Genomic DNA, 18,116 nt, shown 5'->3' on the forward strand with positions numbered 1-18,116 from the left:
AGCGCAAGGAGGCAAGGCGCTGAAAAGTGGAGGAAAAACACTTACAGAAACGGCGAAAGCGGCAGAGAGCCTCGGGCCTCGAACACGCTAGCAGCAGCGTGGGCGGAGGTCAGGGGCAAGCAACAGCAAGGTGGTGCTGCGGACATGGGGGGCGAACTCTAGACCAAAACAGGTCAGAGGTCGCTCACTCGCGACGCGCAGCGCCAGCCATTAAGAAGGGAGGGGGGAGGGAGGAGCAGCTGGGAGGCGGGAGGGAGCGGCGAATGGGGGCGCGAGGGGGGCGGGCCGCGGGAAGGCAGCGGCAGGCAGAAAACGGCAAGGGGGAGCGCCCAAGGGGTGAAAAAAGTCAGGTAAACAAGGCACAATAACAAGAGTAATGCACAGGTCAAAAACAGTCACAGAATACGAGATGGCACAAAATACAATTGGGATACAGCACTTAGAGGGCACAAAAGGGGGCAAGAGCGCAAGGAGGCAAGGCGCTGAAAAGTGGAGTAAAAACACTTACAGAAACGGCGAAAGCGGCAGAGAGCCTTGGGCCTCGAACACGCTAGCAGCAGCGTGGGCGGGGGTCAGGGGAAGGCGACAGCAAGGTGGTGCAGCGGACATGGGGGGCCAGCTCTAGACCAAAACAGGTCAGAGGTCGCTCACTCGCGACGCGCAGCGCCAGCCATTAAGAAGGGAGGGGGAGGGAGGAGCAGCTGGGAGGCGGGAGGGAGTGGCAAATGGGGGCGCGAGGAGGGCGGGGCGTGGGGAGGCAGCGGCAGGCAGAAAACGTAAGGGGGAGTGCCCAAGGGGCGAAAAAAGTCAGGTAAACAAGGCACAATAACAAGAGTAATGCACAGGTCAAAAACAGTCACAGAATACGAGATGGCACAAAATACAATCGGGATACAGCACTTAGAGGGCACAAAAGGGGGCAAGAGCGCAAGGAGGCAAGGCGCTGAAAAGTGGAGTAAAAACACTTACAGAAACGGCAGAGAGCCTCGGGCCTCGAACACGCTAGCAGCAGCGTGGGCGGGGCTCAGGGGCAAGCGACAGCAAGGTGGTGCTGCGGACGTGGGTGGCGAGCTCTAGACCAAAACAGGTCAGAGGTCGCTCACTCGCGACGCGCAGCGCCAGCCATTAAGAAGGGAGGGGGGAGGGAGGAGCAGCTGGGAGGCGGGAGGCGGGAGGGAGCAGCGAATGGGGGCGCGAGGGGGGCGGGGCCATGGGGAGGCAGCGGCAGGCAGAAAACGGCAATGGGGAGCGCCCAAGGGGCGAAAAAAGTCAGGTAAACAAGGCACAATAACAAGAGTAATGCACAGGTCAAAAACAGTCACAGAATACGAGATGGCACAAAATACAATCGGGATACAGCACTTAGAGGGCACAAAAGGGGGCAAGAGCGCAAGGAGGCAAGGCGCTGAAAAGTGGAGTAAAAACACTTACAGAAACGGCAAAGGCAGCAGAGAGCCTCAGGCCTCGAACACGCTAGCAGCAGCGTGGGCGGGCGTCAGGGGCAAGCGACAGCAAGGTGGTGCTGCGGACGTGGGGGGCGAGCTCTAGACCAAAACAGGTCAGAGGTCGCTCACTCGCGACGCGCAGCGCCAGCCATTAAGAAGGGAGGGGGGAGGGAGGAGCAGCTGGGAGGCGGGATGCGGGAGGGAGCGGCGAATGGGGTCACGAGGGCGGCGGGCCACGGGGAGGCAGCGGCAGGCAGAAAACGGCAAGGGGGAGCGCCCAAGGGGTGAAAAAAGTCAGGTAAACAAGGCACAATAACAAGAGTAATGCACAGGTCAAAAACAGTCACAGAATACGAGATGGCACAAAATACAAACGGGATACAGCACTTAGAGGGCACAAAAGGGGGCAAGAGCGCAAGGAGGCAAGACGCTGAAAAGTGGAGTAAAAACACTTACAGAAACGGCGAAAGCGGCAGAGAGCCTCGGGCCTCGAACACGCTAGCAGCAGCGTGGGCGGGGGTCAGGGGCAAGCGACAGCAAGGTGGTGCTGCGGACGTGGGGGGCGAGCTCTAGACCAAAACAGGTCAGAGGTCGCTCACTCGCGACGCGCAGCGCCAGCCATTAAGAAGGGAGGGGGGAGGGAGGAGCAGCTGGGAGGCGGGAGGTGGGAGGGTGCGGCGAATGGGGGCGCGAGGGGGGCGGGCCGCGGGGAGGCAGCGGCAGGCAGAAAACGGCAAGGGGGAGCGCCCAAGGGGTGAAAAAAGTCAGGTAAACAAGGCACAATAACAAGAGTAATGCACAGGTCAAAAACAGTCACAGAATACGAGATGGCACAAAATACAATCGGGATACAGCACTTAGAGGGCACAAAAGGGGGCAAGAGCGCAAGGAGGCAAGGCGCTGAAAAGTGGAGTAAAAACACTTACAGAAACGGCGAAAGCGGCAGAGAGCCTCGGGCCTCGAACACGCTAGCAGCAGCGTGGGCGGGGATCAGGGGCAAGCGACAGCAAGGTGGTGCTGCGGACGTGGGGGGCGAGCTCTAGACCAAAACAGGTCAGGACCTGTGTAGGGTCCTATTCTTTTTGGATGTCCTTAGGCTGGCATCCTCACCCATGAATGATAGATGTGTAGCCTGAGATGCATCTGAATTCCCCACATTCTTTACTTTCAAGGTTAGGCCCTGACAACAACATCTTCCGATTCACTTTACTTGCTACACAAGAGCGCCAGGAGACTTATTTACCTCTAGTATCTGCAGTTTGTGTCCCTTCACTGAGTTATTCCTTTCTGGTTCTCTTAGAATCTTGACTTTTATCACTGTGGGGTATAAAAGGTAAAGTCAGCAGACTATCTTAACTTATAATGGAACCTTAAAATTCTTCCCATTAATGGAGGAGGTCATGCTGTAGCTGTGAATGCCAAACCCATGCCCAACAGGCACTTAGGCTGACTTTGGCATCACACTTCTATGCTTTCTTTGGTCAAGAAAGAATTCTTAATATTCATTCTAATAAAAAGCTCATATACAAATGGCCCGTGAAATGACTGGTGGTGTCTGGGTGTACAATGAATGAGCTTTGTTTAGTCTTTTCTTATGTTTAGTCTCACAACCACACTGCAAATCTTTACGTTTGCCTCATGTAAACACAATCAGCATTCAGAATTACTGAAAATATGAGTATCAATATCTTGTATATCTTCATGAATCCTGCAAGTACTTGGATTCTTTGTCAAGTTTAATACATTTTGCAGCTGCAATATCTGAATTTGAAGCCCCCCACCATATTTTACGAATTTGTCTTTGCAAGCATGTATAAGGGGCACTTTACAGGCAAACTAGTATATCAGCGTTGTACATTTTCATGGTTCCACAAAATGTGTTCAGTTGTGTAAATTGGTGTAGATTTTATGTGAGTGAGTATCGGACTTCAGGAAGAAGTGTTGTGAAAATAAAGTCACCCTAAGGTAGGCCCTAAAGGCTTACTGGACAAGGTGCATGGCATTTAAAAAGAAGGACATCTGTGCCTACGTTTTACATGTCCTGATAGTGACAAAATCCTAAAGTTGCATTTCACTGTTGCAAGCCTGTCTCTCCCATCGGCTAAAACGGGTCACCTTATTACACTTAATAAGTGTTAACTTCAGATTTGGAGCCGGTAGAGAAATTATGTTGAGGCGCAAATGAATGGTAATTTATTCTAATAGTGAAGTCGGATTTTTGCTGATAATTTTGAAAATGCCATATTTAGAAAGTTAAAACAACAAATGCAAAGACAACAGATGATGGGCAGAATGCAAAACAAATCAAACATTCAATGCCAGTCACAGATCTGGGATTAATCGACCAGTTTTTTTCGCTTGCCATGCTATTCTAGTTTGGACCAAGCCATGTGCAAATTAGTCTTGGCTCACTATGCCACTGGATTCAAGCTAGCCTGGTTGATGAAGGGTGATACCCTGAAACCTGTCCCAGGATGCTTGTTTCCGGTCCAGGGAGGGCCTGGCCTGGCAGTTCGGGCTGGACTGTTCCCATGAGGAACAGGGTCAAGACTGATTTGCATATGGCTGGTTCCAATCTGCGGTTGCGTGGTTGGCAAAAGAACTGATAGATTAAACCCAGATCTGTGACTGGTGGAGAATGTTTGATTGATTCCGCATTCCATCCCTCATTTGTGTTTGTTTGCTTCTGTTGCCCAAGTACTCTGAGTATTCTTAGATGAGGGTCCCGGGCTCATTATGCCACTGGATTCAAGCTAGCCTGACTGATGAAGGGTGAAACCAGTCCCGGGGTGCTTGTTTCTGGTCCAGGGAGGACCTGTCCTGGCAGTTCAGGCTGGACTGTTCCATGGAGAACAGGGTCAAGACTGATTTGCATTTGTCTGGTTCCACACTGGGGCGGCGAGGTGGGCAAAAGAATTGATCATTTGTGTTTGTTTTCTTGTGTTGCCATAAGTGCACCGACTATGCCCAGACGTGGGTCCCGGGCTTACTATGCCACTGGATTCAAGCTAGCCTGGCTGATGAAGGGTGATACCTTGAACCCAGTCCCAGGATGCTTGTTTCCGGTCCAAGGAGGAGGTCTTGGGGTGGTGCGGTGAGCAAAAGAATGGATGGATTATACCCAGATTAATGACTGGGGTTGAATGTTTGATTGATTTAGCATTCCATCCATCATTTGTGTTTGTTTACTGCTGGAAAGTTAGCATTTTCCGGACCAAATATTTTTTTTCATTGAAATGTACTCTGTTTTTCCTAATTTGCTTTCAGATTTTTCTTGTGTTTTCACTTTATTACTGATTGTGTCGCTGCTTAAATACTTAACATATTACTTCTTAATCTCAATGTTATCCATGAAATCATTTGCATTACAACACTCTCATACCAGTTTAATGGACACCATTTCAGCCCTTTAAACACTCCATAAAACATTACCACACGGAATCCAAAATTAAGAGTGCGCTTCCATGTGGAACAACCATAAAATTAAAATTGAAGGGACTTCTCCATCATGGACATCTTGGTCATCAAACAGTATCTTATTTCTCAAAGACCTTTGCCTATCAACTTACCCAAAAACATTTGCGGAACTACAGAAGCCCCACAATGTAGGAACCATTAAATTCTACAACTTCCTCAAACCAAAGGTTGCAAAGAAAAATAATTTTACCCCACAAAAATCTGACCTGATTCCACGTCTCTTCAAACAATTCAACTTGCCTCATGGGGCAGCCACAATATACTCCAATCTCTAAACTCCTCCACCACCAACCAGAAAATCACTTGTAAAACAATGGATAGAATGTGTCCCTAATTCCACCCTTTAACCCTAAACAATACATCTTGAAAAAAGATTTGAGCTTATACCCACAAAAACAAAATTTCGTACACAATCTCACGATGCAAATATTGGATAGAACAGAAAGTGTACTAGACCCCTGGGAAACTCTCAAAACTAGCTCTCTTTGGTTCAAACAAATGTTGGAACTGCTAATACTCACTAGGCACCCTGAGCTACATGCTATTCCAGTGCGAAAAAGCTTTGTTCTATTTGGGACAAGATTCAAAAAACAATTAAACTATTTTCGACATCGAGATTTCCCTTAACGTCTGCGCAGTGACTTTAGGTCCTTGGTCTCATACACCTGCCCTGAAATTAAATCCAACAGACATCAGTCTCATTGACCACCTACTAACGATAGTTACAAAAATATCCTTTGTGAATGGAAATCATTCCAAAGCCTATCATACCACACTTGGTAGATGTGGGCCTGCTTTATAAGAAGTGCAGGCAATACACTTTATAAAAACAAGTTCAATTGCCAGACATCACAGAACTTATGGAATAAATTAGACCGATACATATAAAAATATTAAGCCTCCATGATTTAGTACACAACATTCTCCCACTCCCAGTCTTATGGCTATCTGCCAAACCACCTCTCCACCTCTCTTTTTGAGTAATGTTAATAACATCTAACACCAAATCACTGCCATTGCACTACCACTGACATTACTCTTTTCTCCTTTCCTTTTCTTTCTCATATCCCTCTATCTTTCCAGGGTTTTATTTCGTCTTCTTTGTCTTTTTCTTCCAGGGTCTACAATCATTAATGCCTGATAACCCACATATGTGCTATAGATCTGTTTACCCATTTGAGTATATTTTGTCCTAGTCATGGATGTATTTATAGACTACAAGCATTTCCCTCATTATGAATGTCCATTACTCCTCTCTGTTACCTCCCCTTTTCATTCTTATCCCTAAAAACTAATAAAATATTTGGAAATCAACAAAATTGATATGGATAAAGGCTAATATTACAGCAGCCATTTGATGTCTTTCTTCAGTCATTTCATGGGCTCATAGTGGAGCAGGGTTGGAGGAACCTTAATATGCAATGAACATCAACAACTGGAGTCACACAATTCATTTTACAGTTCAATAAGAAACATTTGTCTTACAGCTCAACTGGTGGTCATAAAAACACTTTGTGAGCACTTACCTACTTCTGAATTGCAATAGTATGACTGAGGATGGCTATACAAGCAATCAGAGGCACTTGATTGCTGAGAACCCACCAGAAGCAGGAGCACAATAGCTGCAAACAACTTCCACAGCCTACTCTCCATGTTAGTTACCAATTGAGCTCTTCTGCTGTCCTCAAGCCTGCTGGATACAAGACATATGTGATTAATTTCTCATTTTTGAAGTTATGCCTTAGGATTAACTTGTCATCTAGGGCATCAGTGACTTCACCACAGAAACAGAGGCACATATAGTCAAGCTTTCTTGATCAAACTATTACGTTTGAGGACCTACAGGAATGTCAGTATAGGCATACTACAGGTAAACACAATGGTGGTGATCCGCCGCCCGCCAAAGTACCCCCGCCAGAACACCACACCGCGGTCGTCAGACCGCTGCGGTGATTCTGGGTTTTCCACTGGTCTGGAGGGCGACCGCCAAAAGGCCGCCCGCCAGCCCAGTGGAAAACAACCTTCCCACGAGGACGCCGGCTCTGAATGGAGCCGGCGGAGTGGGAAGGTGCGACGGGTACAGTTGCACCCGTCGCGAATTTCACTGTCTGCAATGCAGACAGTGAAATTCAAAGTGGGGCCCTCTTACGGGGGCCCCTGCAGTGCCCATGCCATTGGCATGGGCACTGCAGGGGCCCCCAGGGGCCCCACGACACCCCATACCGCCATCCTGTTCCTGGCGGCAGAGCCGCCAGGAACAGGATGGCGGTATGGGGTGTCAGAATCCCCATGGCGGCGCAGCTGAGGATTCTTTTGGGCAGTGGAAAACCGGCGGGAGACCGCCGGTTTTCCACTTCTGACCGCGGCCAAACCGCCGCGGTCAGAATGCTCTGCGGGGCACCGCCAGCCTGTTGGCGGTGCTCCCGCCAACCCTGGCCCCGGCGGTCCATGACCGCCGGGGTCAGAATGACCCCCAATATGTCACTGTGGAAAAGAGGTGTTGAAGGGACCTAGTACGTCCTTACAATTGACCATGATCCATGTACACCTACTTTGGAGAAAGGCATCAAAACTCATATTTGAACAGCATTTCTGCAACAAATTTTCAAGCACATGTGACACTGAGAAACATCCAGCTCCCATTACTGACCAGTGCACTCTTGTTAGCTTGCTGATACCTATCTATATGGGTTGGGGTTCCTTGTGTTGTCGTTTAGAGGGGTCCTAACCTGGCAGTTTGGGTTGACTGCTACTGTTGGGGCAAGAATAACACTAATTTGCTTAAGACAGGGCTCTGTCTTGAGTGACATAGGTGGCAAAAATAATGGAATAGGTGCAGATAAAGCAATTGCTAGCCACTCAGATTAATTAAAGCATTTCTTAGGTCACCTTATTGTTTGTTGCAGCAGCCCTATGTCAGTCAGCAAAGTTGCAAGTGATGGGTAGCGGAATCATCTGGGACAAAGATATGCATGTGATAGCAATGGTATGTGATGATGATCTTCTAAATGAAACACAACACAAGGTGATGTGCATTACACGCATGTCCCTAAAAGACTGCTTGCTAGTGATAGAAAGGTAGCCATCCATGGACACAGGTGGTCATGGATTTCTCCATTGCCATCTACTAACTTCCTTGCCCTGTTTTTGCATCAGAAGATGATACGTAAAGTTTAAAATAACAAAGTCATGTAGATTCCTAGCAGAATTCATGCACAAATCACAATATTGATGCAGTGAACATAGGATGAGAAAGGCAGTGTACACATGGTATCTATTGCTGATGTGAACCAGGGGTTATGTTGCCAATTGTGAAACTTCAATTCTGAACTGTGACTGAGTACTCACTTGTGTGGTAGATAGTTGCACAAGTAAAAATGTAACAATGGGCAAATGTAACACTATACTTTTACTTTTAAACAGTTGTTCTTCAAAGGGACACCATTCGAGCACCAACGGTTCCGGGCATAGGCGAGCACCCTTGGAACCATGGATTCATGACTTGTCTGGATATCCTCCCTTTTGACGGATCACTGCTAAAGTATCGGAGTCTCCAGTTAAGTCATTTCTTTAAAAAAGTGGATTGTGGAGTTCATCAGGGATTGTCTATTTCTCTATTACTGTGTAATTTGAACCTAGGATCAGCTGAATTGTTCATGTACGATGATGATGCATTCTAAATTGTAACAGTGGTTTACCATTATCCACTAAATCTAAATCTTTCTAAACCAGAAACTGCCTTCATTCTAGAGGAGCTTCCTCTCTGAGATTCAAGACTTTGGACAGCGTTCATGGGCAGCTGCACAGTCAGTAGCCTCAGCAAGAAACTATTTCACATGATCACTAATGTAAAAATATATTGGGTAAAAAGTGACCTGTCCTTCAAGAACCATGTATTTCTTTTCTGTTTACACAACTTGGTTCTGAGGAATACAAGTTAGCCTTCTATCCACTATATTCTGCAGGAAACCCAAGAATCATTTCACAGTCAGGATTGATAATGAATGATTGGGTATCAGGAGTGATACGTTGATGTTTTATATTACTTTATTTTGAGGAAAAAACATAAACAATATAAAAAAAACTGAGTGCATCATAGCACAAAAATATGACAGTGACAAAAACATGAAGACAATCGATATGTACAGGGTGCATTAAAAAAGCCAAGGATCAAAGTGAAAGTCCCAGGCGACTCCCTTGGATCCAGACAGCATATAAATAATTGCTTAGAGTAAAAATATAACGGGGCTGGTGTCCAAAAGGATTATTCTGGATACAACTTAATAGTGTCTGACACCATGTTAAAGCATAGCAAGTTGATCCAGGTGCTTCAAGCCTTTTTGTACAGTGCACAGACAAATAATAAGTGGTGGGGGGCTCAATCCTGTCTTTAGAAAATGTGCTATTTCATATGGACTGTGCTTCCATTTACGGAAACCCACTGACCATCAGGGTATCCAGTCTCAGCTTGATGTGCAAAGTTCTAGCTTGAGATGCCATGACAGAGTCTATATAGGGTTCTAGCACTGGCATACGTTTTTGGCTCAAGAATACATCTGTCAATCCATTAGGTTTTAGGCTTCTACAAGACTTATCAGCCATGTAATTCCAAATGGCTGATTGTACAATATCCCTAATGACCCCTTTTGGAGATATGGGTTTAATCCAGAGGCTTTTCATCCCTTGAACCCGGAAATAAATTTTTATATGAGTTATCCATGTTATCGCATACTCTTTATCCATGTTCTCAAGAGTTGACCATGGCTTGATCCAGGAAAGAAGAGGTTTTAAAACAGCTATGTCCCCTACCCTCTTCAGCCCCATGTCAAAGAATACAGAAATGATTTGAGTACTTTGTGGTAGACTGAATAATGACATCAGGAAACTATTCTCTTTGGTTGTCATCTCTCTAGCACTCCATGGTCCCCACTTCTGCCCCAAAGAGCCTTAGCGTGATAGACCTCAATGACTGGTGAAATCCATCTAGGTGTTGTAGCTTTTTACCTCTTGGTGACTGCAGAGATTGTATGAAGCAGTATGGTTCTGCTTTTTTGTATATATGGATAAAAGCATGTTACTTTCAGCCTAAACATTCATAGCCAGCCCATCCATTCATTTTATCCCTAAATGAATCTAGGAGTCAATGCCTTTATTTCAAAGGCATGCCTTTTCTTGCGTACAAACCTAAAATTGTAAGTCAGTAAAAAGTTACAGAATCAAAGTTTGTGTTTGTGACCCAACATCAAAATGTATTTGGAAGGCGTATGTTTAGGGCATCCCTTCCAGATACCAAATTGTACTGTTATGTATTAATGTCCTGCAACCGAATTCTGGTCACAAAACATTAACCCTTTACCAGCTCCTATACGGAAAGAAGTACTCAAGAGACCCCTTCTCTTTTGTGAACATTGACTAAAACATTTTTCAAAAGTAGACGATGGTCTGGTGGAGCACTGCCTACTCTTAAACTTAGTTTTTAACTCATCACATTTGCCTTTAAAGAAAATGGGTTGCATTTATTTTTTTACAAATTATTTTATTTAAAAGTAAATCACAGACATAGCGGTTTGCTGATCTCAGACGGATTAGTGACCAAGGGGACTAACAAAGATCCTGTCAGTGGACACTAGTTCACAAGACCCAGACAGAACACTGAGACACATTTTAGAAGATATTCCTGATGGGAGAAAGTATTGGAAATTATTGATCAGAGAAAGAATCTGATTATAAAATAGTGAGTTTCATTAAAGACTGTGTAGTACATAATAGAAAAGTAGTTACACCTACGATCATTGACAAAGCTATTTTAAGAAGAAACTGGGAAAAGGGAGTCTTAAAACATTCCTTAAGATCAGTAAATAGGGCATGGTCGTTCAACCAGCAAGTAGAGAATGTATGTAGTGCCACTTGTGAGAATCCAATAAAGTGTTTGGGAGGATTTGAATTAGGGTTCTAAATCCTTCTTATGAAGTTAAGATGTCAACATATGTTTTTGTAGGTGTTATAAGTGTGTTGTAGAGTAGAGGACTGCTTTCAATTGTGCAAAAGAGTAATGTGATGGACATGTTCATAAGACTTTACCAAACTCAAGCAGCGAAATGAATATAACCTGTGCTAAAGTTTTCAGATAGGTGAGCTAAAGTAAGTCTTTGATCTTTCTGGGGGAAGTTTCTTATAGCCTTATTTGTGATACCATATTTGTTCCTGAATAGCTGTGAGGGGAATCGTTCATGCCGAGGAGCACATATTTAGAAAAGCCTTAAAGATTCCACAAAAAGAAAGTGATGCCCTTCATTTAATACATTGAGGAGAAACCCTGTGATAACAAATGCCACCTCATTTTGTCTTTTTTTAGGGAAAAACCCTGGGGATAAACTGCCATCTAAAGACCTGTACTTCAGTGTTTTGGGGTTTTATCTTTCTGCTATGGAGGAGGGTCCTTCACACTCACCGTCCTTCCTCTCTCTCCCAATGTTTGTGCATGGGGTAACCTGAAACTTTGCCATGCACTCAGCCCTTCTCCAGCGCCCAGTTGTAACTATGCAATAGTGATGAGCAAGACACTACCTTTATTGCTTCATGAAGTTATTTGAAAATGTTAACTGGACCATCCGATGAGTGATGACACTGAAGGTCTCAAAACCAAAGCAGACATCTCAAACAAAGCAACGTTCCAGAATGTCTATTGTTTTTTAATTTTAGAATGCAGGATGGGTCAAAGTGAAATGTCTTTTCTCTTCTCCAGGTGTCCCTTTAAATTCATGATTTAACTACTTTGAAGGGAAGATGCTTTACACACACGTATTCAAACACAAAGACCTTCTGCCAGTAGGGGGTACGAATTGAATAAACAAAAGCTAATCCTTGCTAAAGAAGGCAACAGTAAAGTTGCATCGCCATAGTTCAAAAGGCATTGACAAGCCCTTACCATCTTTACATGTATCATATTTCAATCTCTATTAATTTCATGTCACCTCTTGCTAAAATGTAGTTATGAGAAACTAAAAACCCTTTTTGTAGGAGCGTTTGGCTCTCGTCCTGAACTGCGTATCAAAACCAGAAGGGTAGGCAACCCAGGCAAATACTCAAGGGCTGATTCACAAACTGCATTGTATAGTATGTAAGGTAGTACTACATTAGTCCTACTCACTCAAATGCAACTTCACAAACCTATGGGTGGAAATCTCCACCTCCACCTCTCCTTTCATTTACATGGGGAGATCCTTACATATAGACATTTACCTCTTAGTTGTGAATGTAGGAGGAACTGGAAGAGTGGCTGGAAAATTGGGAATTCTTACAACAAAATGGTGCAGTTACGGAGAAGTAAGAAGTGGCTTGAGGAGAGCTAAGGGGTGTTTAGGGAGGCACCCCCACCCCCAAAAGAGTAAGCCCATGGTTATTCACAAAGAGCACTTCTCAAGTTTCTGCACCCCAAAATGACCCAAAAAAGTACTAAACGAACACCAGCTGAGATCCAAGATAAGTCCAGCACCCCACATCCAACCACTGATGCTGCAACACCCTTTTATGGAAAGTAATAGAGGCAGAGACTTAAAATAAAGCTCCACCAGAAATAATGTTAAAATAAAATGCTATATTGCTACTTTTAATTTAACTAAAATTCAAATTTCCATATACCTTATAATAATGAAATCCCTGTCCAGGCATTAGAGAATTCCACCGTCAGGCGAAAATTTAGGAGTAGTAACTGTGCATGTGAAAAATTAGTTTCATTCATGGTTCGAAGGTAAAGACATGTAAGTCTACACTTTCTATTAAATTTACACTCATAAATAGTAACTAGTCAAAAGTAGGATATTTATTTTAAAGGTTAAGAGGAAATTTACACATGTAAATTTACTTACATGTAAATGTACCATTGTGAATAGACCCCCTGATATTTACTGGTACTTTGGCAGCTAAAATGGAGGAGTGGTTGTTGAACCAGATGGCTTGGTAAGCTTGGTCCACCTAAAATGTTGCATTTTAAAGTCCCCTTTTGCCTGCAGACAAAACCTCATAAAAAGCTCTGTAAGCGAATACTAGAGTAGGGCTGAGTGGTGGGGACACATGTTGCGAAGCAAGCCATGTTCAGTGAAAGAGACAAAGAAAGCTATCATGAGAAAACATGTAAAAAGGACAGAGAGAGCAGCAAAGATGGATGGATGGACGGGTGGGCGGGCGGACGCAGACGGACTGACAGATGGATGGGCAGATGGACGGACGGATGAATGGATGGATGGATGAGTGATAGAATTAATTGTGGAATGGAGGGATGGGTGGATAGAAAGGTGAAAGAGAGATTTCATTGATGCATAGAAGAGTGAGAAGATGATTGGATGGATTAGTAGATGTATGGGCGACGGAAAGTATTCCAGGAAAGATTGGGTTTAATTGATTTGCTAATAGACTTTCATCAGAGTTTTGGTTCAAAATAGGGAATTTTCTTTTATGCCAACTCCATGACTTGAGGTGTTTCCTACTGGTGGTTTTACTGTTCCCTTTCTGAGTTTTGTGAGGCCGGAATGACGTTTACTAGGAGAAACTGATTTTACTGCATGGGAAAAAGACATGCTTTCCCTCTCCTAGACCTGCAAAACGAGGAATGTGTACATATTTTTCCATGCACATTTTTCCAGGTAAAACCTGGAAGAGTTTTTGTGGGGAAAATTTGAGTCTGAGTCAATCAAATACAGGAGCAACACCCTTCGCGTGTCATAAAACGGTACCAATAATTGACTCGGAAACAAAGTGACAAATATTTTTTTTTCCAATTTTGAGATTATCCTCCATGACAAACTCCCTCCCGCATGTCATTCTAATTCTTGACAAAAAATATGTTCTAAAACTTTTTTTTCCAAAAATTAGCAGCGAGTTTCAAAGGTACACACTTCCCTTCGGCATTTAAAGTGCTCACCCTGTACAAACCTGCAGCTGTCTCTCTTCTGAGCCTTCAAGGTATGTAGCAAAAGTCCTGCCCAGCGCTGCAGTGTGTGCCAGTCCTAGTGTTAGCACACCTTTAATTTCATGTGAGTAGGTGGCCTACTTATAGCGCCAGCCCATTGATTGGAAGGTACGTTTGCTTCACGTGTTTCATGGTGAGAGGCTGATTGGAAGACCTATCAGAATTGGACAAATGGACACTTTTACCAGAAAACAGGAAGTGTCTGTGTGTGCTTGTGTGTGTGTGTGTGTGCCACTGGGACACACAAAAAGTTTGGATTGTCATGGTCATTATTCTTCCAAGTGCTTTAAACACTCATCACGCTGTTGCTATTTGTAAGCATGGTGGAGTTATTAAGTTCTGAAAGTTAGCTCTGCAAAATGCAGATTGTTGAGGGAGGAAATACTTCCAGCTGCACCCTTCAGCCTAGCCACAAAATAGCCAATGTGGAGCATTCTGGGTTTTTCTTTTCTACCTCTGGATCTTACTATTTTTCTATGTCTCAATCCCTGGATCTGAAATCCCCTGGGGTTTCCTTTCTCCCTTGTTGCAAAGAGACTGCTCTTTTCCACACTCACATCTCTTGTGGCTCGCACCCTATTCCATCCTGTCACCAACTAGACACTATCAGACCCTCCATTTGCACACTTTTTCAGTCAGCACAGGGACACTTGGAATGCGACCCGTTTTTTTCCTTGCTTTCATTTCCAGCAGATAGCTATCTACTCTTCCAGGTATGAAAGATGTTCTGCTAGCACCCCTGTGTACCTGTGGCACATTATGGGGTCTATTTACTAGTTTCTCAGGTGAAGCAGCGCAAACGTTACAAATGCTGCAATGCCTTGTGTGAGAAACACAGGGCCCTATCTACAGAGGTGTGTCCCTCTCCCCTTTCGCTGCCACCGGCGCACAATCAACCTGTTGAGCGCTTTGCAAACACCTTTGTACAATGGAGCAAAGGTGTCTGTGTGGGTTTAGTATAAGTGGTGCACTGAAGGGAACACTTGCAATACAAAATACTATGCTTAGAGTCACTTTCAAATGTTTCCTACTTAGTAGTTTGCTATACAGTGCAGCACACATACAGAGACGGAAAAGAAAGGAGAAATTAAAGCATTTCTCCTTGATCGCTTCTATTTCAAAAGGGCATTATATTTTGGTGCAAAGCCCTTTCTTTTTTCTTTTTAGTAAATGGAAGTTTAGGGATTGCACATGCACCATCCACGGAATGCCCTTTTGGTGCTAAGTAACTAAAGACGTTTTAGGTCTTGATTTCGGTTTCTTTCAAGTGAATTTCCAGTGCAAAATAAGTTTTTGCTGGAAAGTAAACTGTAAAAAAAATAACATCGATTTGTGTCACTTTTGTGATGTACGCACAGTGCAAAATCCTAGTAACTATGGGCCATATGTACGAAAGGATTTTACCCATTCTGTGTCTATGGGAAAAAGCTTTCGTACATATGGCCCTATGTCCCTCTATGTGATATAATTGATGTTTTCTTTGAAGGTGCAGGGTCAGTTCAAAATGTAGCTGAGGATGTTAGAACAATGGGTGTTTGTTCTCTGGTTGCCTGTGGAAAAGGCCTAGATGTTTTGAGCCCATAGTCTGGATGCAGCCCAGCCCAGCTTTTAAACAATTATGGCCCTCATTACAACATTGTCGGTAAAAGCCGCTTACCGCCGTGCAGAAGACCACCAACACACCGCCACGGAAATCCGCCACAGCTATTAAGACTCACAGCAGGGAATCCGCCAAAATTCAGACACCCACAGAAGTCCGCCACACCAAAGGTCAGTGATAAACTGGCGAAAACAAAACCTCCACCGTCACGCCAACAGAAATACACCAACACTATCACGACACATGAATTCCACTCAAAATACACACACTCTTAAGAAAACAGCCACATTGGACAAATCAAAAAACACACACCTGATACACATACACACATCACTCCCACACACCCAATACTATATAAAACACACACCCACATCACCCACAAACCCATACGACCACAATTACCGAGAGAAGGCCAGAGAGAGACACCACAAACTACTACCAAGCATCCACAGGCACAAAATACCATCACCCACAGAACTTCCACGCACCTCACACAGCACACCACTACATATCAGCACACTTATCACCACACACACCACCCCACACATCACGCACACCACCCCATGGCACAGCAAAGACACCCCAGGTTCTCGGAGGAGGAGCTCAGGGTCATGGTGGAGGAAATCGTCCGGGTAGAGCCACAGCTATTCGGATCACAGGTACAGCACACCTCCATAGCTAGGATGGCGAAGAATCGTGGACAGGGTCAACGCAGTGGGACAGCACCCAAGAAATCGTGATGACATCAGGAAAAGGTGGAATGACCTATGGGGGAAGGTGCGTTCCGTGGTCTCAAGACACCACCTTGCGAGTCAGCGGACTGGCGGCAGACCCCCACCTCCTTCCCCACAACTAACAACATGGAAGGAACAGGTCTTGGCGATTCTGCATCCTGAGGGCCTCGCAGGAGTAGATGCAGGAATGGACTCTGGTAAGTCAAAGCTTCACTATTACATACCCCATCCTCCCTGCATGCCATGACATACCCCCACTCTCACCCCATCACTCCAACTCCTCACAAATATCCCAATATCACAAACCACCCATCCCAACACCAAGCCCTGCATGCAACAAAAAACCATGAACACCCATCACCAAAGCATGCCCACTGCACATACCCATACACCCCCCTAAACCATCAGCACACAAGGTCCCACACAGAAATGCAAGCACTGGGGTACACGGTCACCCACCCATTGCACACCATGCCACACACAGATATTATAAACATCCTTTTATACCCCTGCAGGACCCCTACCCAATGTCACCGGACAGGAGGGTCCACACATGTCCACACCACCAGCAGAAGAGGCCCACAGTGATGACAGCACCTCTGTCCAACTGGATCTAGATGACCAGCCCGGGCCATCGGGGACCTCTGGACAGTCGGTTCCCCTCACCCAGTCACAGGCCACTACAGAGCTTCCTCCCTCTGAAAACACCAGCACAGCACCCACCCAGCGGGCCCATACCTCTGTCCCCAGGACACGTCAAGCAGAAGTGTGTCCACCACTACAGGGAACCCAGGCTAACCCACCACCCCAACAACAACAGGGACCTGGGGCAGTGGTAATGGGCACACGGTCCAGGGGACAGAGGCCCAGGAACACAGGGGAACTGGGAGGGCTGCTGTGTGACAGGGGGAGGACAGGCCAAGGGAACCCACTCTCCATGAGGCCCTCTCCTCCATCATGGGAGCCTACCACCACTCCCAGGAGACCATGGCAACGGTACTGGCCAAGTTTCCGGAGACCCAGCGCCTGCAGGAGGAACAGTATTTGTGCTTCAGGGAGGAACTCAGAACCATCAATTCCACCCTGGGCACCATCGTAGGGGTGCTGAAGGAAGTACTCAACACCAGGAGGGGCACTGTGGCACAACAAGGGGCCCCTGACACTAGTATGGATGATGAACGGCCCACCACCTCTGCAGATAATAGTGGACAGGACCACACCAGCACCCCACCCCCGGCAGAGAGAGAACCACCCCGCAAACGGTCCCTGAGATCCAGGACAACGCCAGAGAACTATGCCAAGACCCCCGCCAAGAAATGAGACCACCCTGAATGTCATCCTTCTGTCCCACTTTGTCATCCTATCCATCCTCAAACTGCCCCAGCTCCACTTCCTATGCCCATTTGGGCAATGCACCTGTGAGACTAATAGACTGGACTCTGCCATGGACATTCCTCCACCATCACCCCTCACCATTTCACAACCCCCTCCAATATTGAGCACTTAAATAAACACCTTTGAAGCACAAAACAATCTGGAGTCAGTCTGTGATTTCGAAATGGTGTATTAGCAATTACAGTGACAAAATGCTCTTTCAATTGTAATGTCAACATACCTATGTCACACAGCTCTAGTCCTTGAGGAAACAAAGCAGATGTCACACAGTGGGACCCACATCTGTGAAATCGTAAGGGAAAGTGACAACTCAGTGACCATACACTGGGTGAAAACGACAGACAGTAGAGAGGTAGTAGTGTTAAAGTACATGTAGTAGGCAGGTCTGTACTTTTACCTGTGTCTCACTGGAAATATTGCAGGATCACCGAGTTCCTGTTTTCCATGTGCTCTTCTTCTGCTTCCTCGTCTTCACTGTCCACAGGCTCCACAGCTGC

The 18,116-nt window shown here is 45.5% G+C and overlaps 1 protein-coding gene across 1 annotated transcript in view; it reads right to left on the minus strand.

Annotated features, from left to right (window-relative positions):
- The window catches only part of LOC138261018 (metalloproteinase inhibitor 1-like), a 36,844-nt gene extending 22,911 nt beyond the window's left edge, over positions 1-13,933 (minus strand). The window contains exons 1-3 of the mRNA XM_069209623.1: positions 13,843-13,933; positions 6,449-6,612; positions 2,689-2,762 (exon numbers count right to left, since the gene is read on the minus strand). Coding sequence (XP_069065724.1) covers positions 2,689-2,762; positions 6,449-6,575 — 201 coding nt within the window. The 5' untranslated portion in view covers positions 6,576-6,612; positions 13,843-13,933. The remainder of the gene's footprint in view (positions 1-2,688; positions 2,763-6,448; positions 6,613-13,842) is intronic.
- Between the last annotated feature and the right edge of the window lie 4,183 nt (positions 13,934-18,116).

This window comes from Pleurodeles waltl, chromosome 10, assembly GCF_031143425.1.
Source record: "Pleurodeles waltl isolate 20211129_DDA chromosome 10, aPleWal1.hap1.20221129, whole genome shotgun sequence".
Lineage (NCBI taxonomy): Eukaryota > Metazoa > Chordata > Amphibia > Caudata > Salamandridae > Pleurodeles > Pleurodeles waltl.